The 24,949-nt window shown below is 36.9% G+C and overlaps 1 protein-coding gene across 3 annotated transcripts in view; it reads left to right on the forward strand.

Moving 5' to 3' along the window:
* Positions 1 to 24,949, forward strand: part of KLHL7 (kelch like family member 7) — a 62,061-nt gene that overhangs the window by 13,299 nt on the left and 23,813 nt on the right. For all 3 annotated transcript variants that reach the window (XM_014830580.3, XM_070510178.1, XM_014830583.3), the window contains 5 exons: positions 5,082 to 5,184; positions 6,090 to 6,183; positions 6,453 to 6,577; positions 13,229 to 13,404; positions 15,722 to 15,896. In XM_014830580.3, coding sequence (XP_014686066.1) covers positions 5,082 to 5,184; positions 6,090 to 6,183; positions 6,453 to 6,577; positions 13,229 to 13,404; positions 15,722 to 15,896 — 673 coding nt within the window. The remainder of the gene's footprint in view (positions 1 to 5,081; positions 5,185 to 6,089; positions 6,184 to 6,452; positions 6,578 to 13,228; positions 13,405 to 15,721; positions 15,897 to 24,949) is intronic.

The following is a 24,949-nucleotide window of genomic DNA, read 5'->3' on the forward strand; positions in this document are numbered from 1 at the left end:
CACCACTGTCAGTAAGGTAATTCCCATTATGGGCAAGTCCAGCATCCAACTTAGGCCTGGACTATGTCTGGGTTAAGTGGCTTTCTTTTAATGTGACCTAGTAGTTTCCTTTAGTCTTATTTCCACAAACTTCCCAGATAGGTTCCGCTGTAATATGTACCATTCCTGTCTTCCCACCCATATCACCTTGCAAATTACTTAATAATGCATAAAGTACTTGTTGCTGATCTTCTTCCTTTTCCCTTTTCAAATCTACCTGAACTTACTATAATTACTATTATAACTGTCCCAGTCTTTACAGGCAATCCTGTAATTATGTTTTTGATTTCTTATCTTTAAGAGGAATCTTGCAAAAATTTCCTAGATCTGGGCTCTTTCTGAGAGAACCAGTTTAGTCTCCTCCTGAATTCTTTGTTTTCTTCCTTCGTTATATCTCTTTGGCCCATACCACCTTCCTTGAATAAATAACAAAAATAACATTTTTTCCCCCTCCTACTCCCACCTTTTAAAGAATAGTTATACCAAAGTATATCTCCTTTCTCTTTCAGAGTTGTTTGGCCTAACATCCTACTTTTCCCTTACAGAAGGAAATCCCCTTTTCCCTCTATTAACCTAGATTATTCTTTTGTTATTCTTTCACTTTCTCACTTCCCTTATTCTTATTTTATGTGTGTTTAAGTCCAATGCTGTTTTTCTTAATTTTATGCACACACATGAATCCTGGAGAGGCCTTTTTTATTTTTCTCTTGGCCTTTGTGTTTGTTGTGGCTTTGTTGAGGCTTTTCTAGTATCTGAATCGACGAAGATGATTTACCCCCATATAATAAGTGTTCTACTTCCATTTATCTTCTCAGTGATTTAAATCCACCACCCAAGTATAGTTGAATCTGCAGTCTGCTCAAGGATTTATACCCAGGGCCAACTTGAAATCGCACTGGGAAGGACTGATTGCAGAACCTTGAAGACAAGCCATGTAAACCCAAAGTTAGTCATTCCTCAGTCCTCTCCTTGGAATACGATGAAGAATTGAATTTGGGACAACTGATTGCATAGCTCATACGAATGCTAGTATATATTGTTAAAAGCTAGAACCTCAAAAAAAAAGATGCCATGGAGCTTACATGGAACCTAGCTGCTTTTGCAGTCCTGCCTGGCAAACGTTTCGTTCCACCAACAGGTGCCTAAAATGCTTACTTGTTTTGAGGTGAGTCTTTCCTAACCAAAGGACTCTTCCGACAAAACTGTACAATTTGCAATCACTAAAGCAGCACCAAGGTTCCTGTCGCCCTCTGTGGTGTTTTGAGTGTCTATGCATAAAGATTTGAGGGGCCCTCCTCCACTTCTGGTTCTGAACAGTTGGGAAGTAGACTCAGGAGACAGATAAATTAATAGAGATGACAGACTGGAGAACATGACTTTGACTTGAGTGTGAAATTGGCTTTCTCTTCTTTCTCCCCTGAACTAAAATTACCAACCCATTCTGAGGCAGAGCAGCTGATGCATGGGAACAGTTCTCTCCTGCCACAGGGGCAAGCCTGCTCCAATGAGCTTTGTTCCACTTTGGGGACAGACTTATGGAAGAAGAATGAGCCAGGAGCCAGCTGTGTGTGTCAGTGGCCTCTAACATCCTCTTGCCCATCCTATAGTTACTATTCTGCAAGTGACGGAGGCAGAAAGAACTGGAACTTCCTTCCCAGAACTTACCTTCCCCAGAGGAAGGAGGGAGTACAGTATGAGAGAGAAATCTGGTGTTTCCCCTAAATGAGTAGCTTATCCTAGTGCCGTTTTTTTCAATTATCCAATCTCTCACCATATTTTAAAATTAATAAACTTTATTTTTTAGAGCGGTTTTAGATTTACAGAAAAATTGAGCAGAAAGTACAGAGTTTCAATCCCCCCACCCTCCCCCCAACCCCCCGTTTCCCCTATTAGTAACATCTTGCATTAGTGTAGTACCTACATGTTTCAATTGATGGGCCAATATTGTTACATTATTATTAACCACAGTTTACATTAGGGTTCACTCTTTGTGTTGTACACTCTATGGGTTTTGATAAATGTATAATGACAGGTATCCATCGTTACAGTGTTATACAAAATAGTTTCACTGCCTTAAACATCACCTGTGTTGCACCTTCTCACATTTTTGAAGTGGTATCTTTATCCTATACTAATTCCCACTTAATGTAGATCCCTCACATTTCTTAGGTTTACTTCTCGATATTTACTTATTTTGTTGCTGCTATGACTTTTTTTTCTCATTCATGTTTCTTTATGGCATATTACTCATATAAGTTAGCTAATTGCTTTTTCATATTTGTATTATTTGTTTCTAGCCATCTTAGTGACTTGTCATATTAGTTCGACAAGTGTTGATTTGTCTTTATTTTTGTACTGATTGGGCTAAAATTTTCAGAACAATAGTGAATAACAGTAGAGACAGGGCTTTGTGTATTTGGTTTCAAACTTGAATGAGAATGCCTCTCCTATTTCACCATTAAATGTGATGTTTGCTGTTGATTTTTGATGAAAGACCTTCAGGATATAGACACATCATTTTATTTATTAAGGAGTCTCAGGAAATGAATTTTTAATTTTATCAAACCTTCTTTTGCTATCTATTGAAGTTTTTCTCTTTTAACCTATCAATATGATGAGTTACATTAATAGAATTATTGTTCTTGAACCCCCCTTGCATTCCTGGAACAATATTTGACTAATAACCCTGCTGGGTTCAGTTTGGAAATATTTGACAGATCTATAAATAAGTCGCTAAAGGAAGGAAAGAGTGCAAAGAAAATATGTCCAAAATAGCAGCTGGCAGTTAAAGAAAAAAGAAGACAGCAAGGAAGCATAATAAATAGCATGAAAGAAGATGGCATGTGTAAGATGAAACATAAGTTATCAGTAATAAATGTGAAGGATTACACTAAACCCTACTAAAAATAATCTTTGATAGTGAAAACTTCAGACTAAGTCATGCAAAAGTCTATGCTGCTTATAAGAGACTAAAGATTCAAAAGCTGGAAATAATAAATACGAAGATATAACAAATATGGGGGGGGCATAAACAGAGAAATTGTGAAGTTTTTTTTCTTGCGTTTTTTCCAGTGAACATATATTGTTCAAAAGGTAGTTTTTTTGTTTAAGTTTGTCTTCAATTCGTCTAGGACTTGTTACTTCTCATATTCTCCAACTTATCTGGGTCTCTGTCTCTTCCCATTTCCTGCTTGTGGATATACCTCTTCCCTAGATGATTGATAGCAGGAGGGACCTCTCTCTTTCGCTCAGTCCCATCTCTTGTTGAAATTTATTAATCTATTGTAGTACAGTCAAATAAATGTACCATTTGGATACAAAAGATTTCTCCCATTTCACCCTCCCCACACACACGCACACACACTCTCAATGTTTATATCTAGCTGGAGATAACCTTTGATTAAGGCTAAATTACCGAATAGAGATCTCTGATATCTCTCCTTCAGTGCCTGTAAATTCATTCCTCTAAAGCTGCCTCTTGCTGAGTACCCTTGGAAAGGTTTTTATTGCTGCATTTTAGTTTAGGTCTAAGTTTTCTGGAACTTCCCATCAGCAACCATAGATCCCTTTCCTACAAGAACTCTGTGATCTGATTTGCTTTCTATCTTCTGTCAGTATTCTTTTCCTTTCCCTCCCTTCTTTCCCTTCCTGCCTTCCTTCCCTTCTCTCGCTTTTTTTCTTTCTTTCTCTTAAGCCACTTGATCAGCATGTTTTGGTGGTAACCAAATAGTTGGCTTGGTTTTTGCTACTTGGTATTTTTTTGGTGTGGTATGTGAAAAAATGACCTAAGAGCTATGCCCACTCTGTAATCCCCTCCCCAAATGAAAGGAAATAAAAATTTAAAAATTTCAGACACTGTTGGGATAACAATAGCTTTAACTATAAGTAATTTGCATATAATTTCTAAGCAATAATCTATAGACCTTATAAAAAAATCTTCAGATAAGCTGTAAAAGTGAAATTTTGTTCATCTCTTAGCCCACAATTTGGGGCCCATTTTCTTTCTCATTCTAAGCATTACTGTCTTGTTTGAATTTTTATTCAAGGAGTAATAAATACTTAAAATTTGCAAAATGCTGTATCCTCTAAACTACTAAACCATTATTTAGATTTGTGAGTGATAGTTTTTTTTTTTACTCTGAATATATTATTTGCCTCATATTCCCAGTGCCTAAGAAAGTGCTTAACATACTGTAGGTACTAAATTTTCTCTGAGCCTAACCTGTACATTGTATCTTTAACTTCATTAAGAAACTGAGATTTTATTTGACAAAAAGGACGTTTCTTTTTTCTTGAAATTCATCTTTAAGGATTCTAGTAAACCTTAAATTTTTCTTTAATATTCCATTTTCCCAATATTTTAGTGAAGTATTTAATCTAGATCTGTCTTCTTTCAGCAGCCTAGTGTAACACCATTTTGGCCTTGGTCAGAAATCACAATTTAAAAGTGGCTGCTCTCCAGCCCCTATCAGAAGTGCATTAGAGAGAAGTGTTATTTAAGGAAAGATTGCTGAGTGGACATTCTGTTCATCCACTCTATGTATTTTGAGTTGTTCTGTTTCAAGTTAGATCTATGAAGGCTGCTTTCTTGGGAAATGCAGTGTGCGCTCTGGATTTTATCAAGGATAGATAATTGAAAAAAAACAGACTGCTATGTTTGAAAAACCATCAAAGACATTGCCGTTATGTCATTTAATGTCCCCATAAAAATCTCACCATGAGAAATATCTTAGAATTTGTGTCAGAAAGAAGAAAAATTGGCTTCCCTAGAGAATTAGTGGACTATTTCTTTTCTGACTATAAGGATCTTTTCTTTTTTTCCCTCACTGCTGGGAAACTGCCAGATTTTGATACTGCAAACTTGTGACAGAAACTCTGTACATCCTTCCTAAATAGGTCATATATTATAAATTCTATGCTGGAAAAAGACTGGATTTAAGTAGAAAATAGAGATAAAGCATTTGGCAGGCACCTGTTTTACATGTTTGCTAAGCTAGGCCCAGTGAATCCCTTTTAATTTTATTTATATCTCTCTTGATTAGAAAACATTGTGTGATGTGATCCTTATGGTCCAGGAAAGAAAGATACCTGCTCATCGTGTTGTCCTTGCTGCAGCCAGTCACTTTTTTAACTTAATGTTCACAAGTAAGTATCTTAAAGTAAAACATATTATTTTTTGTGTGTGAGAATGAGGTTGTGTCTAAGTGAAAATATGCCATTTTTCTTAGTTTTTAAAGCACTTAAGAACTTAAGGCATTGGAACATTGAAGAGATTGAAAAGTGGTCATGGTGATGATTGATCAAAGGACAAATGTTCTTTCATTAGCCCTAAAGGCCTAATGTCTTTATTGATGGAGATAACAGCTTGTACTTAAATGCCCCAGGTTTTTTTTCTTAACTTCAGGTGGAAAGGCAAAGGAGCAGATAAATCTTAGGACATTTTATCTCAGAAGTTAATCTAAGTAAAAATGAAATGTAGCATATCGTACTAGAAAGAACCCTAGATTCGGAGTTGGGAACTGCCTCCAAGTCCTGGTTCCTCTACTTAGTTCTGTTTTATGAGTTTGATCAGGTTATATGATGTATCTGCCTGAAGTTTGCTCTTTAGTGCCCTGGCTGCCTACCAGGGTTTTAGGAAGAGTGAGAGCCTTGCAAGCTATAGCTGACTAGGTATGTAATTGCCATTGTGGTTTTGTTCCAGCTGCATCAGAGGCATTTTACTCATAATGATTTAAAAGAGTGCTACTAAATTGTTTTAGGACTTGAGAAATTACCAAATCTAGTTTTATGTCTCTGTTCACTTAGGCTTTTTTTTTTTAACAAGTATACTAATTCACTAATTTCTTAGCTTATTTTAATTTAAGGCACATCTCATGTGTGAAGAATTAATTTGCATTTATTCTAGGGATGTTGGGCTGTCTGAGGTATTCTCTTCCAGAGAGAACTGTTCTGTTATTCTTCTCCATATTTGACATGCCTGGAATGTTCTGGTTCCTCAGTTAAACTCATGGTAGTACTCCTGCCATTTATGTTTTTTCTCATCATTTTAGCTAACATGCTTGAGTCAAAGTCCTTTGAAGTAGAACTCAAAGATGCTGAACCTGACATTATTGAACAGCTTGTGGAATTTGCTTATACTGCTAGGTAAGTTAAGAAGGACCATTTCTGTTGTGGAGGATGGAGGTTGGGATCTGCCGTGGCAGAGCATTGTTAGAACAGATTGATGTACTCCAAATTTTTCAGCATGAAAAACTGCAAGGATGCGGGAGTTTGAGGATCCTGTGCCATACTAATTCAGGGACTGAAAAGTTTAATTTTTTATTTAATTTCAGGGGCTACTAGGATACATTCTACAGTAACATTATTTAAATAATTTAAAAATTATGGCAATTAATACTCTAATTTATTTGCAGAATTTCTGTGAATAGCAACAACGTTCAGTCTTTGTTAGATGCAGCAAACCAGTACCAGATTGAACCTGTGAAGAAAATGTGTGTTGATTTTTTGAAAGAACAAGTTGATGCTTCAAATTGTCTTGGTAAGAAATCAGATTCCTGTTTTTTTTTAAATCTTTATATTTTAATAAAGGAAAAAAGCAGTTATAAGTACCCTCATTTAGTTTTAAAGACATTGTCCACTAGAAAATTTTCTGTAATACATTTTAAGAGGAGCTTAGGGAGCTGTATATTAACCGAGGCAGCAACAAGTCCATTAAACACTGTCTCAATATTTTCCAAAATATAAAATAGCTTTCATAATGAGTTTTCGTGTATCTAGGACAGGATTGCATCTGGTGGTGGTATGATATGTGATAACATAAACATGAATATTTACCTTTGTTGAAGCACTTATGATTGCTATGGTCTGTCACAGATGAGGAAACTGAGGTTGTGTAATTCACCTGAGGTCACATAGCTAGTGTGTGGAGGAACTGGGTTAGAATTCAAGTAATCTTATTCTTAATTGCTACACTATGCTGCCTCTCCACATTGTTGAATATGCTAACTACTTATACTAGAAAGCTTAAAAATCCTAGACTGTAAATTAAGATACTAATTAACAGACTGATACAGCACTCCATTTTAAAGCTATTAATACAGTACATATTTTGCATTTGATATCAGAAGAAGCAGAGAAAGTTGATCTTAGTTTTCCAAGTGTGGTATGCTTTCCACTGTGAGATGATCCTTAGCGGCATGTGAAAGAACATCCAGATGTTTGTAACTACATTTTCCTGCCCTTGCTGTGGTTCAGAGGGGAAGATGATCGGGCTTAGAAGTGCTATGAAAGCAGGGAGGAAAGGAAAGCAGAGTCAAGGAGAGTAGAGAGAGAGGCTTGGGAATCCAGCCAATGCTAAGATTTTTGACCCACAGTAGAAGATGAGCGGTGCTGATGACAAGAAGCTGATGGCTGGGGCACAGGGCTCCTGGAGATGCATGAGAAGTTTTACAGGCCTCCTCTGTCCCTGCTTTTTATAGACTCCGCTCCTACTAGACAGTTCGTTACTCGATCTGGCACCCCTTGCCCCACTGTGTGTGCAGAGAAAATGGTCTTAGAAGGCAGGTGGAAAGGAAGCAGAATAAATTTTAGGGAAGGATAAAAGCCAGGCGAAGGGGATGGGAATGAGATTGTATCCAGAGAAGGAATTGGATTAGATGGAACAGGAGGGAAATTGCTATGCAGGTGAATATACTGATGGAATTTTTTTGAAAGGTAGCCATGGGTCTACATAGTGAAAAGATTCCTATATTAAGAAATAAAAAGCCAGCCTTTAATCCCATCTATACAACAGAGACACTCTGGGCTGAGTCCCTCCATCTTTCTGGGCTATAGTTTAGGGATTTAAGTTTAAAACTTGGTGCCTCTTGTATAAATAAATATTCTGACAAAATTTATTATAAAAAGGGAATTTAAAGAAGTTTTTAGAAGATGATGGCTTAAGTATGTTTCCCTAACTCTCTAGCATTCTAAATTTCCTACTGGGGTGATTCAACTAGAAAGAAAACGAGCTAAAGTAGAGAGTAGTTTTGGCGGTACAAAGCATAGTGTGGGACCTGGAGCAAGTTTGTGCTAACCACACATTAGACTTTGGGCTTCTGAGGAGACAATTTAGGAATTTCACCTCTGGATACCTTCTATCATCATTGTTTACAAAGCTAGGAGGAAGGACAGCCTAACAGCGTATAAGGGAGCCTGATTCTTTGGCTAAGCCTGAGGCAGAGACAGTGGCCCAGCCAGCTGGACCAAGTGCAGTCACTCAGTATGCATGGGAACTGCTTCGTCCAGCTTTCTGTTTAGCTCTGAGCATGACTCTCCCTGTGAGCTGATTGGAGAACTGCTGTTTTAGTTTTCACCACTTGTCAATTCTCTGCTGCCTAGAAAATCCCAACAGTCTGACATCCACAAGCGCTAAAGGAGCCCATGGTGGCTGATGGAATTGGGCAAAGATCATACCAAGTTGAGGGAAACCCTGTAGTTTGAGGGACAAAAAAAATCAAGATAAATAGCCAAAAATGACTGGCTCCTCTAGGCAAATTTAATGTAAGAAATGGAAGAGAACTTGAAAGGATGCATTTGAAGGGGGAAGAAAACATGATTTTCCATGAAATTCAGTTGAATTGAAAAATAGAATGAATATGCCTAAAAATCAAACTAAAGATCAGACAGAGGATACTGCCTCATGATAGAAAACAAAAATCAGAGAAATGGAAACCATTAGTGAAAAGATAAAAGATATGGAAGAAAGATACGGGGACACTAATGTGCAGTGGTAATTCCAGGAGGAACAGATGGCAGAAAAGCAATACTCAAAGAAATAATAGAAGAAAACTTATTTGAGCTTAAAAAAACTTTAACTTTCAGACTAAATTATGCTAAGTACCAGACCTGTCAATGAACTAAGGTATATCCTGGTGATATAGATCAAGGAAGAACTTATATTTGGGGTGATAAAAATATTCTGGAACTAGATAGTGGTCATGGTGGCACAACATTGTGAATGTACTAATTCATTAGTGAATGTCACTAATGGTAAATTTTTTGTGTATTTTATCATAATTAAAAAAATCAATATGGAGAAAGAATTGATAAGCTTTTAGAGAGGAGGAGGTATAGTAGATTACCAAAAATTGGCCACGAATTCTTTCCATCCTTGTATCCTTTTCAGTGTGACTTTGTAACTCCTCCCATCAAGAGGTGGAGTCTGTTTTCCTTGTAATTCAAGCTTGGCCTTGTGGCTTGCTTTACCCCGTGGGACATTAGCAAATGTGACATGAACAGAGGCTTAAAAAAATGCTTGTGCACTGGGGTTTGCTTTCCTTTGCAGCTGGCAATGCCTCTGCCATTATGACAAGAAGACTAGAGACCGTTTGGGGCAGAGATGAGTTATCTCAGCTGAGGTTCCCTATGCCACCAGCCTGCCTGTTACCAGATAAGTGAATGAGACCAATGTAGACCATCCAGTCCCCAGCTGAGCAGCCAGCTGACTGCAGAGATTAGCTAAGCCAGCCCAGACTAGAAGAACCATGCACTTGACCCATAGAATTGTGGGAAATAATAAATTTTTATTTTACCACTGAGTTTTGAGATTGTGTGTCCTGCAGCAGTGGATAAGTGGTATAACAAGTTACTTAGAAAAGAAAGAGAATCAGAAAGACATTTATTTTTTATCTGGAACACAAAGTTGCAAGATAGTAGCATAAGACGTGCAAATGATAGAGGGAGAAGAAAAGAATTATATTCAAAGACATCATTCATTTGGGATATTGCAAAGAGACAGTATATAATCACCTATATCCTTTCTGAGAAGACTATTGGGGGAAGTACTGCAGCCTCGTGAGAAGTAACGATCTCAAGATAGGGATGTATTGGTAAGCTTTCTTAGTCGCAAGCAAAATAAACTGACTTTTGTTGGTTTAAACAGAAAAGAAATTTATTGAAAAGTTTTTGAATAATTCATAGAATTGCCTAGAAATCTCAAAAATCAAGCTTAGAAGAAGTATAAGGATTTGAATAACACAAACTTATTTAGATAGATGTCACAGAATGTTTTACCCAGTAATCAGAGAACACATAATTTTCAGACCCCGTTGGAAAGTGTTTGCAAATACTGATCACTAGCCACGGAAAATCTGGAGCATCAAAAGGAGAAGAGACACAGGCCACATCCACTGATTACAGTGCAGTGAAACTGGAAATTAACCTCAAAAGGAGAGCTATTTTCTCCCACCCCATTCTCAACACTTAAGAAATTTAACCGAAGAATTATTTAGAAAAATATTTTTAAAGAGGTATTAAAAATGAACTTAAAGCCTATATGGAAACATACGACAATAAGCACAGAATAAATCAACATCTTTGGAATGTTACCAATGTATTTCTTAAAGGAAAATTTGTCATCTTAAAATGTTTTGCAAATAAATGCATTTATTTTTATTTGCTCTTACGTATTTCACTCAAACAGGAAAAAAATTTTTTTAAACATCTAATGAAAGTAGAAAATATTCTTCAAAGCATAAATTAATGAAATAGAAAAATAACACTAATAGACTGTAGACTTGGCCAGAAGAACAAAAGCTAATTATTTCAAAGAACATTATAAAATAGTCACAAAGTTAACAAGCCTAACAAAGAAGGAAAAATCAAAGAACAAACGGTATCAAGAATTAGAAGAAAATCAAAGAAGAAACAAAATCAAGATATGAAAGCAAAAGATAACCAAAATTGTCTTTAAAGGTTGAAAACCTAAAACCAATAACCTCAGAAACATTGGGAAGAGAAAGATCTGTTCCAAATGAATGCTTCAGACTTGATGGTTTTATGTGTTAATTCTACCAAGCATTCAAGGAATAGATTAATGCCTTGTTATATAAACTGTTCTAAATCAATAGACAAGAATGGAAAACTCCCCAGCTCATTCTCCAAGGGTAGGGTTATCATGATGCCAACATTAAACAAAGAACGTGTGTGTGTGCATGTGCAAACACACATAAAATTTTAGTTTCACTTAGCATCAGTGTTTTTTTATTCTAAAAACTTTTAGAGTAAAAGAATCAAGTTGAATCCATCAATGAATATATTTTAAAAAATAATGCTTTACCACTGTAGTGTGGGATACTGATAGTAGGAGAGGTTGTTCATCTGTGGGGACAGGGGTATACAGAAACTCTGTACTTGCTACTCGTTTTGCTGTGAACCTAAAACTAATTGAAAAAATTGTTTATTAATTAAAATAATAATACTTTGTGACCAAGTAGAATTTACTTCAAAAATGCCAGAATGATTCAGTGTTAAAAAATCTAACATAATTTACTATACTAACAAGCTATAGGAAAAAAATAAATACTTATAATCATAGCAACAAATGCTGAAGACACTTTTGTGTTTTCAGTACCCATTCCTGATGTTTCAAAAAACACTTCTTAAACTAGAAATAAAATACCTAATTAACCTATAAGTGTCTGAAACCTATAGCAAATAGTCTTTACAGAGAGACATGCTGCTATTCAGCTTTGTGCTGGAGATTTCCATCATGCAATTGGTCAAGAAAAAATAAATAAGGTAATAGGAAAAGCTTCCTTATCAAGCATAATCAGAGCAGTAGTTGATAGGCCATTTTAAAATGTCATTAAAGCAGTGGGGGTTAAACAAGACAGTATCTGCTGTGGAGTTGTTACTTCAGCATAATACGTAAGTATACCAATCTTCCAATCTTTAAGTGTAAGACCAAGCCTATTATTTGAGTATTGATCCATCGTCTGTCTTACATAAATCAAACCAATAATATATCATCTATGATTTTTTATTTTTAGTTTCCTTAAAATGAATTGAGAACTTAGCAAGGTAGTCTAAGTACAGAATCCCTCTAGAATTTTGCAGTGTTTTCTTGGATCTTGTCACTTGTCTTGGTCATGCCTAATTTGAGCTTTTTTCAAGTCTGTCTTAAACCTTAAGATTAGTTTTCGTAGAAACAACTGCTTTCTTTTCACATTCATATTTTATTGATCTGCATGATATTTAATTGGATTGCTTAATTAAAACAAATTCAACTGCCAAAAATTAGTTAATAAACAAATACTGGTTCTTGGTGAAAATATCTCCCTGATGTATAAGTGTACAGATGTAGCAGACTGCTCGCCGTGAGCATCTAGCCTGCCATGGCATTGGTCAGTACGTTTAGAAAATGACAGCTGATCTGACAAATTCATTAGCAAGCATCAGTTATGAGAACCTTTATGGTATAAATATGAAAACATCAAAACTAATTATCTGAAGACAACATGAAGTTGAAACATGGAAAATCAAAGATAATGAACTGAAAAAAATTCAACTTATGCCACAAAGGTCACATACAATAATCAGTGGTTTTATTTAGGAGAGGGGTTGGCAAACTTTTTCTGTAAAGGGCCGGATAGTAAATATTTAGGCTTTGTGGGCCAGAGACATATGGTCCTTGTCTCCCCCCTCTTCCTTCTCCTTTTCCCCCCTTCTTCTTTCCCTCTCCTGAACACCCCCCCCCCACATTTTTTATGACCCTTTAAAAATGTGCAAAAAGTTCTCGGCTGCTGACCCTATAGCTGGATATGGGCTGGATTTGGCCAATGGACAGTACTTTGCAGACTCCTGATGTAAAACATAAATAGCCAATTTAGGGGGGAATCTTTCCTCCCAAGCAAAAAATAATAAAACAGCTAGGAAAAGGCTGAAGGGGAAATATATAGGGTTGCTATGAAGACAACTGTGTAATTACAATGTAGATCATAAAAAATCTGAATAAATAGAGATATATGTCATGTTCTTAAGTGGAGCTTCTCCATGTTGTAGAACAGTCACCTGTCCCCAGAGTAATCCAAAAATTCAGTGCAATCCTAGTTAAAGTCACATCAGAATTTTTTTAAGTAGAATGTGATAAGGTTATTTTAAAATTTACTTGCAAGAGAAAATGTTTAACAGTAGCCAAGAAAAGCTTGAAAAAACACTGAAGGAGGATTGTCCTACCAAATATCAAAATCAGCCATGCATAAGACAGTATAATGTTGGCATAAGAATAGACAAGTCAGTGCAATAGAAAAGGATCCAGATTTATGAAATTCATTCACTCTTGTTTTCCTGGAGTCATACTTTATCTTCAATTTGTATTTGGTTTTTTAAAAAATGGTTTTCTATTCATTAATTTTCTGTCTGTGTTTAGGTATAAGTGTGCTAGCAGAGTGTCTGGACTGTCCTGAATTGAAAGCAACTGCAGATGACTTTATTCATCAGCATTTTACTGAAGTTTACAAAACTGATGAATTTCTGCAGCTTGATGTCAAGCGAGTTACACATCTCCTCAACCAGGACACTCTGACTGTGAGAGCGGAGGATCAGGTGACTAAAGTGCCTTCTCACATTTTTCTTAGTGAAAATGTCCTTAGTGATTTCTTATGCCTCGTGTTTGGATACATGACAAGGAAAAGAATTATATTAGGAGAGAATGTGTTCTTTACATTCAACAGAGTATTCCAAAGTCTGTTTCATAGGAAAAGTAAGTCTCGGGTGCTTGTAAAGGCCTGCCCTTTGAGAGAGAGGCCACTTGATAGAGATAAAGCTATTGTTTACCATGGTAGGCAAAACAGTGCCTCCCCCAAAGATGTCCACGTGCTCATCCCCAGGACCTGGGAATATGTTACCTTACATGGCAAATGGGACTTTGTAGATGTGGTTAAGGATCTTAAGATGAGGAGATTATCTGGGTGGGCCCAATGTAATCAGAAAGGTCCTTAAATGTGGAAGAGAGAGGCAGAAGTGTCAGTGTCAGAATGATGCAATGTAAGAAAGACTTGACCGGCTGTTGCTGAATGGAGGAAGGGGCCATGAGCCAAGGAATGCAGGCAGCTGCTAGATGCTGGAAAAGGCAAGGCAACGGTTTCTTCTCTAGAGCCTCCAGGCAGCCCTGCTAACACCTTGATTTTAGCCTTGTGTGGCCCATTGTGGATTCTGACCTCCAGAACGGTCAGATGAACTGTCAGAGGTGCAAGCTGGATGCAGGCATTTGGGTGCCGTAACGCTTTGATATGCAGACATTCACTTAATCTCTCTTCTTAGTCCCACATCCTTCTCTATATTATAAGATAGTAAATTTGTGGTAATTTGTTACAGTAGCAATAGGAAACTAGTAGAGGTACTGTAAGACCGTATGCTTTGAGTTACTTTTCTTCTAAAGATAAAAGGTTTGCACTGACCGTGTTTTGTCCTGTCTTCTTCATGGCCCAGAGTATCAGTTTGCAAGTTCTCGGGTTGGACCTGGAAGACCTAAATAGGCAAAAAGAAAAAATTCACTCCTGTGATCAAAATTAACTGACTTGTATGCAGTATGGAAAGGGAATAAAAAGTAACTTTAGACTGAAGAAACGTGACAAACATTACCTACAAGTTAACATCATCAGGGATAAGTCATGTTGATAGCATGCACACTTGGTATAATGTCGTGAGAATAGCACGTCACCTCTGTGGTCTTCCTCACAAAAAGTAGCTCTAGTCTAATCAAGAGAAAAACATCAGGCAAACCCACATTGAGGGACATTCTACAAAATACCTGAACAGAACTCAAAACTGTCAGTCATCAAAAACAAGGAATGTCTGAGAAACTGTCACAGTCTAGAAGAGCCTAAGGTGACATAATGACCAAATGTAATGTGGTATCCTTTATGGGATTGTGGGACAGAAGAAGAACATTAGATAAAAACTAAAATTTTTTTTTAAGTATGGACTTTAGTTAATGTATCAATATTGGTTCATTAGTTGTGACAAGAGTATCACACTAATGTAACATTTTAACAACTGGTGCAGGGTATATGCACTATGTTTACAACTTTTCTGTAAATCTGAAACTATTCTAAAATAAAAAGCTTATTTAAAAAAATAGACCAATTCCCATAAAAAATTAAATAACTCATGAGGACATCAGAACTTAGGCCTTATTAACACGACACCAAAATTAACAATTTAACTAGCTCAAACGTGTGTGGTAAATGTGTGTGTATATGAAATAATAGATTTGTTTTCAGTTTGTTTAATGATTTGTAAATCAGTTATGTTAATGAACTTGGACTTCTTCAGTGCAGTTAATGCTGCAGTATTATTTGGAAAATAATTCTTCAATAAAGGCCCTGTAATTTATTTTTTAAATATAGAATTTTTATATCTCAGAGGTTCTGGAAAGTAAATGAGTCTATCAATTCACAATTCAGGAATATTGAAGACTGAAATAAAAGCATAGGCGACCTTGATGTCTCCTAGGATGGAAGGCCTCTTAGGAAATTAACCCGCTTTCCTGGTACCAAATAAGCATATATTCAAACTATCGTTGATGAGTAGATTTTTTTCAGTACCAATGCACATCATATCTTCCAAAAATGAAGCTATATTTTGTTTTGAAAAATGTTTTGAAAGCTTCAACATCTTGTCATTACGTTATGTAGCGTGATTAGTTCTAAAAAACATGCTACCTACAAGAATCTCTAGAGCAGTGTGTGAACTGTCCTGAAGTACAGGCAGGTGTTTGGGGATGAAAACAAATATCTGAATAAAATATTGGAAATAAGTGGTTGTGTCTTTATGAGATTCTCCCCTTCAATGTGAGAGTAAACATAGGTAATTGACAATGTCTCTGCCATCTAAGAACTTTGTTGTTTTTCCCCCTTAGGTTTATGATGCTGCAGTCAGGTGGTTGAAATACGACGAACCTAATCGCCAGCCATTTATGGTTGATATCCTTGCTAAAGTCAGGTTTCCTCTTATATCAAAGAATTTCTTAAGTAAAACCGTACAAGCTGAACCGCTTATTCAAGACAATCCTGAATGCCTTAAGATGGTGATAAGTAAGTTGCCTTGATATCCATTTATAACCTGATCGTGTAGCCAGTTTCTCATGGACTTAAAAGCCGTTAGAGTGGATCAGACTCAGTAGCCAGGGAGAAGCATTCAAGACTTTGCTCTTCCAGGTGATTGATCCATTGGTGTTCTCAGCTGTCTACCTGGAAGGGGACTTAGCCCCAGCTTTTTTTTTTAATAGGGATGTTGTGTGATGGAAGGTAAAAGTTACTTACACTTTTTCTCCTTATGTATACGATAGCCTTTATGCACTTTATTTCTTTATTTTACTTAGCCAAATAGTGTACTGTGATCACATGTTCTTGCTTAAACAGCATTTGTTTGTTTGTTTGTTTTTGGCATGGAGCTAGTAATTGCCGAATTTTTTTCATTTTCTTGACTTGCAGGCCAAGTCTCAACCCCTCAACACCTGTGTAAAATGCCCCTTAATAAAATTGTCTGCACAATTAAATAGTCTGTTGCTTTTATTTTATTTCTTGGAAACATCCCTCATAGAGCCTTCCTTCTGCCTGTTCCAGTATGGACTGTTTGCTCTATGGGTCTAAGGCACAGCTCTCGCCCTGGGGCCTCCCTTCTCTGCTCTGCTGAGATGTCCCTTCGCTCATCTCCTGTGTAGATCCACTGTCTTCCTAGACCCCAAGTCTTCTCCTTCCTTAATTCTGTTTGATGGAACATATCCCCTAAAAGTTTCCTGAGAAAGGGTACATGACCAGTAAATATTTGGAGACTTGACAAATCTCATATCTTTATTTTTATTTATTTATTTATTTTTAAACAACAGAAATTTATTTCCTTATGGTTCCGGAGTCTAGAAACCCAGCATCAAGATGTTGTCAGGTTTGGTTTCTCGTGAGCCTCTCTCCTTAGCTTGTAGACGGCCGCCTTCTTGCTGTGTTGCCACATGGTCCTTCCTCTGTGTACATTCATCCTGGGTGTCTCTTTGTGTATCCAGATTTCCTCCTCTTATAGGGCCAAAAGTCATATTGGATTAGGGCATCCTTTAGTGACCTCATTTTACCTTGATTACTTCTTTAAAGGCCCAGTCTCCAAATACAATCGCATTGTGAAGTACTGAGGGTTAGAGTTTCCACATACGAATTTAGTGGGACACAATTCAGTCCATAACAACTTACACGAGTCTTCCCCATCTGAAGATCGTATTTATGTTTTTCTTGAAGTTTATGGTATCAAATGTTATGTTTAAATGGCATTTGGACTTTATTTTGATGTGCAGCATGATTTTTATTGAGAAATAGACAAAGAAAGGTGTGTAGATAATATAAAGAATAATAGTAAAACAAATACCCGTAGTCTCACCACCCGGCTTCAGGACACTGTAATTCCTCTGTGTATCTCAACCCTCTGACATTCCTGTGCTTTCATTAGAGATTTCCACATGCATATGTAAGTGTTTCTAAACAACACATTGGCTTTTCCTCTTTGGGCTCTTTATATAAGTAGAATCACATTGTGATTATCCTTTTGTGATGTAATTTTTATTTTGTGTTCAGCATTGGTTTCTGAGATTCATCCATGTTGATGCATGCTCTTGATTTATTTTTACTATTTGGTAGTCCTTACTTTAAATATACCAAAATCTATCCAGTCTTTTGTTAATGGATATTTAAGGGTTTCTAGCTCTTTGCTTTTATGGAAATGGTTTACATGTATCTGCTCTATGCCTTGGATAAGAATTAATGAGACACACAGCCTGTGCTTGTCCACCTGTGCTGTGTAACGACAAACTGTTGATACTCCCTTTAACAGGGAGTGACGGTTCTTGTTATTCTAGATTTGAGCCAACCTTTTTATTGCCATTCTTAAATGTTTGCCCAACTGTGAGGTGTGAAATGCTGTTTCATTGTGATTTTAATTTGCATTTATCACAAATGAGATTGAGCACCAGTATTTCCTTTTCCAGGAAATGTCTCTTTGTCTCTTTGCCATCCTCTATTTTTAAAAAAATTTATTCAATTTATTTAAACTAAAAAAACCCCAGTTCACTCATTTTTCTCACCCTTTACCAGCTGCCTCTGGCAACTGCTAATCTGTTTCTCTGTATCTATGAGGTTAGGTTTTTTTTATTGGTTGTTTAGATTCCACATATAAGAGAGGTCATAACAATATTTGTCTTTCTCTGTCTGATTTATTTTACTTAGCAGAATACCCTCAAGGTCCCCATGTAGCAAATTGCAAGATTTCATATCTTTATTTTACCATAAAACATTGAAGGATAGTTAAACTGAGGATAGAATTATAATGAAAGTCATTTTCAGGTAGAATGTGGAAAGCGTTCCTCCATTATTTACTAGCTTTCAGTGTTATTTTTGAGAAATCTGATCCTTTTATTTTATTCTTCTTTGTAAACATTTAAGGTTTTTTTTTTTTTTACTGATGTTTTGAGAGTTCGTGATAGTGAACCTTGCATCTTTTTTTTTTTTTTTTTAGTTATCATTTTGGGCATTCTCTTTTCAGTCACAGATTTCTCAGTCCTGTTATTGGTACCATGATTCTTCAGCAATTGGTTATCCTTTTTGTTCTATCTTCTGGGAGATAGCCTTAACTTTTCATTAAACAATTTTATTTCAGCTATTTTTAAAATTTCTGTGAGCTTTTACTTATTCTCTAACTTCTTATTTCATGGCTATAATATCTTATCGTTCTAAGGTAGCATTATAGTGCTTTTGAAGTTTTCCCTTGTCTGCATTTTCTCTATTACCTTTGAGTTTGTTTTTTTTTTCTGTTTTTGTTGCTCTTGAAAGCTTTTCTTAAATGTTTGGTTTCATCTGTGAATCATATTTATAAGAGTGAGTTGTTATAAAACTGGTAAGTAAGCCTGTGTGAGTCGGCTTTTCAGTGCTTGGGCTGAACTATAGGGTAATGAGAATAGCCAGACAGTTTTTTAATTGAGGATCTCCACACGTCGGTCTCTGTAGATGTTTTCTCCTGTAGCTGGGTGCAGTCGTTTGGGAGCCTGGTCGGGGAACATTTTGGTATACACACTTTCACTTAATTCCTGTTTTCAGTCTAACACCCTTCTCTGTGTGGTTCCCTGAGTCTGGAACATCTCTGATTCAGTATCACCAAAGACCAATCCTCCTGTCTTCTGCAGTGAGAAGGGCATGGTGGTACCTGAGCGTGCGGTGGGGGAAGCAGACCTGGCAGTTCAACTGTCGTCTATTCAGAATGTTAGAGTTCCCTTGTTTTCATCCCTACCCCACCTTCTGAGATACTTGGTATCTGATTATGAGCCTTTCAGGGTTCTGCAGGGTGATTTGGCTTCTCATTGGTGTCTCCTCCCACAACCATTTAGGTTTAACATTCTGTCTATCTGTTAGCTGTTGTTTTTTGGGTTTTTTTTTTAGGTAACGTTGGTTTATAACATTATATAAATTTCATGTGTACAGCATTATATTTCTATTTCTGTGTAGACTATATCGTGTTAACTACCCAAAGTCTAATCCCCATCCATCACCGCATGCACGTGCCCGCGTCCTCCTTTCACCCTCCCCTCTGCTCCCTTCCCCTCTGGTAACCACTTTCTATGTCTTTGTGTGTGTGTGTGTTTGTTGTTGTTTTTGTCTCCCACTTTTGAATGAAATCATGCAGTACTTGGTATTTGGCTTTCTCTGTATCTATGTGTGGTTTTTTTTTTAACCTTTCACATATGAGTAAAATCATATGGTGTTTGTTTCTCTCCATCTGACTTATTTTGCTTAGCATAATGCCCTCACGCTCCACCCATGTTGTCACAAATGGCAAGATTTCATCTTTTTTATGGCTGTTGTGTATATATACCACATCTTCTTTATCCACTCATCCACTGATGGGCACTTAGGTTGTTTCTAAGTCTTGCCTATTGTGAATAATGGGGTACAAATATCTTTTCAAATTAGTGTTTTCCTGTTCTTTGGATAAATACCCAGAAATGGAATAGCTGAATCGTATGGTAGTTCTATTCTTAATTTTTTGAGGAATCTCCATACTGTTTTTCATAGTGGCTGCACCAGTTTACATTCCCATCAATGGTGTTTGAGGGTTCTCTTTTCTCCACATCCTCTCCAATGCTTGTTATTTCTTATCTTTTTAATTATAGCCATTCTGATGGGCGTGAGGTGATATCTCATTGTAGTTTTGATTTCCATTTGCCTAATAATTAGTGATGTTGAGCATCTTTTTATGTGCCTGTTGGCCATCTGTATATCTTCTTTGGAAAAATGTTCATATCCTTTGCCCATTTGTTTTTTTTTTTTTTTTTTTTGAGGAAGATTAGCCCTGAGCTAACATCTGCTGCCAATCCTCCTCATTTTGCTGAGGAAGACTGGCCCTGAGCTAACATCCATACCCATCTTCCTCTACTTTATATGTGGGACGTCTGCCACAGCAAGGCTTGACACGCAGTGTGTAGGTCCACACCCAGCATCCAAACTGGTGAACCCCAGGCCGCCGAAGCAGAACATGGAGAACTTAACTACTGCTCCACCAGGCCGGCCCCTGCCCATTTGTTAATTGAGTGGTTTCTCTGTTGTTGAGATGTGTGAGTTCTTTATATATATATATGTGTGTGGTAAGTGTTTGCCTGGATTATCTTTATCCATCATTTCTTTTTAGACATTTTGTGTCCCTATATCTTAGGTGAATCTCTTAAAAATAGTGTATAGCTTCATTTTCTTTTTTTAAGCCATTCTATCTTTTATCTGGTGAGTTGTCCATTTAAATTTATTGTAATTACTATCATATTTGTAATTATTTTTAACATCTTATTTTGTGTGTTTTGTTGGTTTCCATTTTTTTTCTGCTTCTCTTCCCTCTTGTCTCCTTTTGGATTGAGGGTTTTTTTCCTTTATTTTTTTCCCCTCTGCTGTTTGGGAAGTTTTACACTCTGTATCAGTCCTTTTAATGGTTATCCTTTATATTTTAACATATGTACCTTAGACATTAATATTTCTCCTCCTGAAGGAAACAGGGATCTGTGAACGCTTTAATTCATATTACCTCTTTCTTACGTGTTTCTGTTGTCCTGTATTTTAGTTCTCTTTTTTTAACCTTCCAAATGGGACGTTAAAAACAAATTTTTTTTAAATGCAGTGAGTGTTTAGATTTATCCATGTTTGCTAGTTTCTTTGTCCACCATTTCATCTTGTATCTTATCTTTGACCTTTCTTCGGAGAGTATTTTCCGTATTCCAAAAGAACATGCTTTACAAAGCTCATACATTATGGTCTATTGATTATAAACTATTCTTGTTATCTGAAAATGTCTTTTTATTCACCCAGTTCTTAAATGAAAAGTTTACTGGGCATAAGTTCTAGGTTGAACATATGTTTTCTCAACATTTTGAAGATAATATTTCACCATGCCTTCATCATCACTGTTGATAACTGCTTGTCATTCTTTGTAGATAATCTGAATTTTTTCTGTGGCTTTTTAAAAAAGCTTTTCTTTGTTTTTTGTGTTTAGCACCAAATATGTCTGGACATTCATTTTTTTGTGTTTACCTTGCTTGGTATTTGTTTTGTTTCCTGAGTCTGGAAGTCCGTGTTTTTCACCAAGTTTAGGAGATGCTCAGCCATGATCTCTTCTAATACTGCCACTCCTTCAGGAATTTTAATTAGAAATGTCAATCTTCCCTCTATGATTTCTAAACTTTTCATTCATCTTTGTCTCTTTGTGTTGCATTTGGGGTAATTTCTTCAAATCTGCATTCCAGTTCACTAGTTCTTCTTTCATCTACTTCTATTCTAATCCATTGTTTAACTCCTCCTTTGAGTTTTGAATATTAATTAAAGATTTCATTTTTTCCAAATCAGCCTTGTCATTTTTGATGGTCTTTTTTCCTTGCTCATGTTTTCAGTTCTTTCATTTCTTTAAACATTTTAAATATAGTTATTTTATATCCTGTGTTTGGTAATACCAATATCTGAAATCTTTGAAGACCAAATGCTACTGTTTGTTGGTTCTGGTGACTTATTCTTGGTGGCTTAATTCTTTATGAGTGTTGTTATTTTGGATTGTAGGTTACATTTGATTGATCTTACTCCCAAGGAATATTGGGAGTCCTGGATTGTATTTCTGGGGATCATCCCTGTCTTCCTCAAGAGGAGAATAGTGTTTGCTTTTGCCAAGTGCCCTGGGACACAACAATCCAGGACTACTTTGAATTTTTCTTGGTTTATGTTTTCCTAGAGTTGCAGGTAGGGTAGAGTCAAACCTCCAACTTGCATGAGGGAAAGGTTGTCATTATAAATTCTCAAAAGAGGGAGACTTCACATCAGGCAGATTTTTTTTTTTCTTAGTTTATCTTTTCACTAAACATACATGCAATCCAAGTGATCGGCTTTAGGCAGAGATCCCAGTTCCAACACCTTATCTTGTGGAAGTCCCAGACTTTCTTCCTTCCCTCATACAACCAGTAAAATCAATTTCTGGGTTTCCAGTATTATCAGAAGTGCTAAGAGTAGCTCCAGGGTCTCTTAGTGCTTACCTTTCTGATGTTTAGTTCCCTGTTCATTTTCGGTCCTCTGATCTTTGAGGTGGGATCTTAGCTATGCATTTAAAAGAATGTTTTATTCTTTCCAGCATTATAGTTATTTTGTAGCAGGGAGGTATTTCTGAAAGTCTAATCTGTCGTACTACTGTAAGTGGAAGTTTACATTGTCTTTTAAACAGGCATGAAATATGTAATGACTATGATATGCTTAGTTAAGTATACTCCTGCTAACTCTCCTGGGCTCTTCTTTTTTTTTTTTTTTTTTTTTTAAGATTTTTTTTCTTTTTCTCTCCAGAGCCCCCTGGTACATAGTTGTGTATTTTTAGTTGTGGGTCCTCCTAGCTGTGGCATGTGGGATGCTGCCTCACCATGGCTTGATGAGCAGTGCCATGTCAGCACCCAGGATTCAAACTGGTGAAACCCTGGGCTGCTGAAGTGGAACGGGTGAACTTAACCACTGGGCCATGGGGCTGGCCCCACCCTGGACTCTTCTTGAATTCGTCCTAAACCAAAAACCACATGGACAGTATCCATCAAAGGGGCAGCAGTACAGATTTCAATTTATATGCGATGAATTAGAAAGCCTCCCCTAGAAGGGAGTTTGAACCTATTTTGAACCCTTAAGTTATTTTTTGGTACCTCATCTGGACATCTTAAATTTCATTTATTGTGTAGCTGGTTTCAGGCACAAAGTTAAGGAAATAAATAAAAGAGGAATGAACTCTTTCACTCCTGCCTAAGATATTGTTCTCAAGAGTGGTAATGCATTTCAGTGTCCTAATTATTAAATAGTGTCTCTTGCTCTGGAAGTTAAGTAAAATTTCCATTAGACTTACCACACAGCTACTGCTGTGGTTTTAGGTAAATTGACCCAATATTGTCCCTTAGATTGGAAAAATATTGTGATATATCCATACAATGGAATGCTCTATGGTTACTAAAAATATTTTGGATGAATAATAATATGGAAAATTTTCATAAGTGACAAAAGCATAAAACAGTGTATAAAACCTTTTCATTAAATAAAACTGAAATTTAAAAAGAAAACAGACTAGGAGTATTTGAACCTAGATAAGGTTATCTAGGGAAAAAGAGAAGAGGGTATGAGTCAAGGACATTTCCTTATGAATATCTACATTTAAGGCGTGGAAGGAGGAAAAGAATCAGGAAAGAAGAATTCACAGAGCTACTTGAACCAAGCTGGTGTCTTGAAAACCAAGGAGTAGAGAAAGTTTTAAGAAGTTTAGCCATAGATGGCAACTAGCCTCCTAAGTGTAGAGAGATGTCAAAAAACCAGGACCAAAAAGATGCCATTAGAGCAAAGGTTTCATCTTTTGGATTTCATACGTGTTAATATCAGATTTTTTGTTATGTCTCCATTCCCAAACCATCTGTTATTTTTCTGGCCTGAGAGTCTGATTGGGTTGAGAGCTGCCCCTTGCTTCATACATGCGTGAGCTGTTGAAGACAGTTACCCAGTCTCAGTCAGAGTATAGCGTTATGTGAATTCTGCATTGATTTAGAAACAAGATAGCAGAATTATTGCAGAAATTCACCAAAGTGTAGAGATTAGCCACTTGAGCAGGAAGTTTTGTTTAGTTTTTGATTTACTAAGCTTATTAAATTTTTCTTTTCCTTTTTTTAAAAATAAAGAGCAATCAGTTGTTTTATAACTCTATGACTAAATGCAAACAGCTGAAATTCTTCCAGGTTTTGGGGCCTAGGCAGAGCTAAATGGGGAGAAAAAGGCCTCTAGCCTCCCTTCTTCAGATCATCAGTTATCTTCCTACCATCTGACTTAGTGCTGCCTTTTGAGAGTAGAAGAAAAACAGAAAAGATGAAGAAAAATAGAATAAAACTAAAGTAAAAGAATTTACAACTAAACGGAAATGAGCTATAAAATAGAAATGAAGAACAGAGTCAGAGTTACTCCAGGGGCCAAAGTTCTTACTCAGAATTTGCAAACGACAATACCTAACTCTCAAAGGAATAACTCCTGAAGGAATAAGCCTAAGGAGCAAAGAGCACCACCCGGAAAGGTGCCAGAGTGTTTGTGCTCAGCCCTGACCTTGGAGAGGAAAAAACCCCTCAGTGAAGGAGTCGCAGCTCAGCACAGTTGACCGTAGTCAGCCACTTTTACCCAATGGCTTGTTGCCTAGAAACAGTTCCCTCCTGTTTCCTTCCCTGCCACTTGTTGGGGGTTTGTGCTCATAGATTCCACAGATTCCTGTGGCCTGTGTGGAACCTTCTAGAACAGTGACACTCAAACCCCAGAGTTTCTAATCAGAAAGTCTGGGGTAGTGTCCAATAATTTGGATTTCTAGCGTCCCCAGGTGATGCTACTGCTGCTGATCAGGGAACCACACTTTAAGAACCACTGTCTTGGGGGCCGGCCTGGTGGCGCAGTGGTTAAGCTCGGACATTCTGCTTCGGCAGCCTGGGATTTGCTGGTTTAGATCCTGGGTGCGGACATTGCACCACTTGGCAAGCCATGCTGTGGTAGGCGTCCCACGTATAAAGTAGAGGAAGATGGGCACAGATGTTAGCTCA

Source organism: Equus asinus, chromosome 1 (assembly GCF_041296235.1).
Source record: "Equus asinus isolate D_3611 breed Donkey chromosome 1, EquAss-T2T_v2, whole genome shotgun sequence".
Classification (NCBI taxonomy): domain Eukaryota; kingdom Metazoa; phylum Chordata; class Mammalia; order Perissodactyla; family Equidae; genus Equus; species Equus asinus.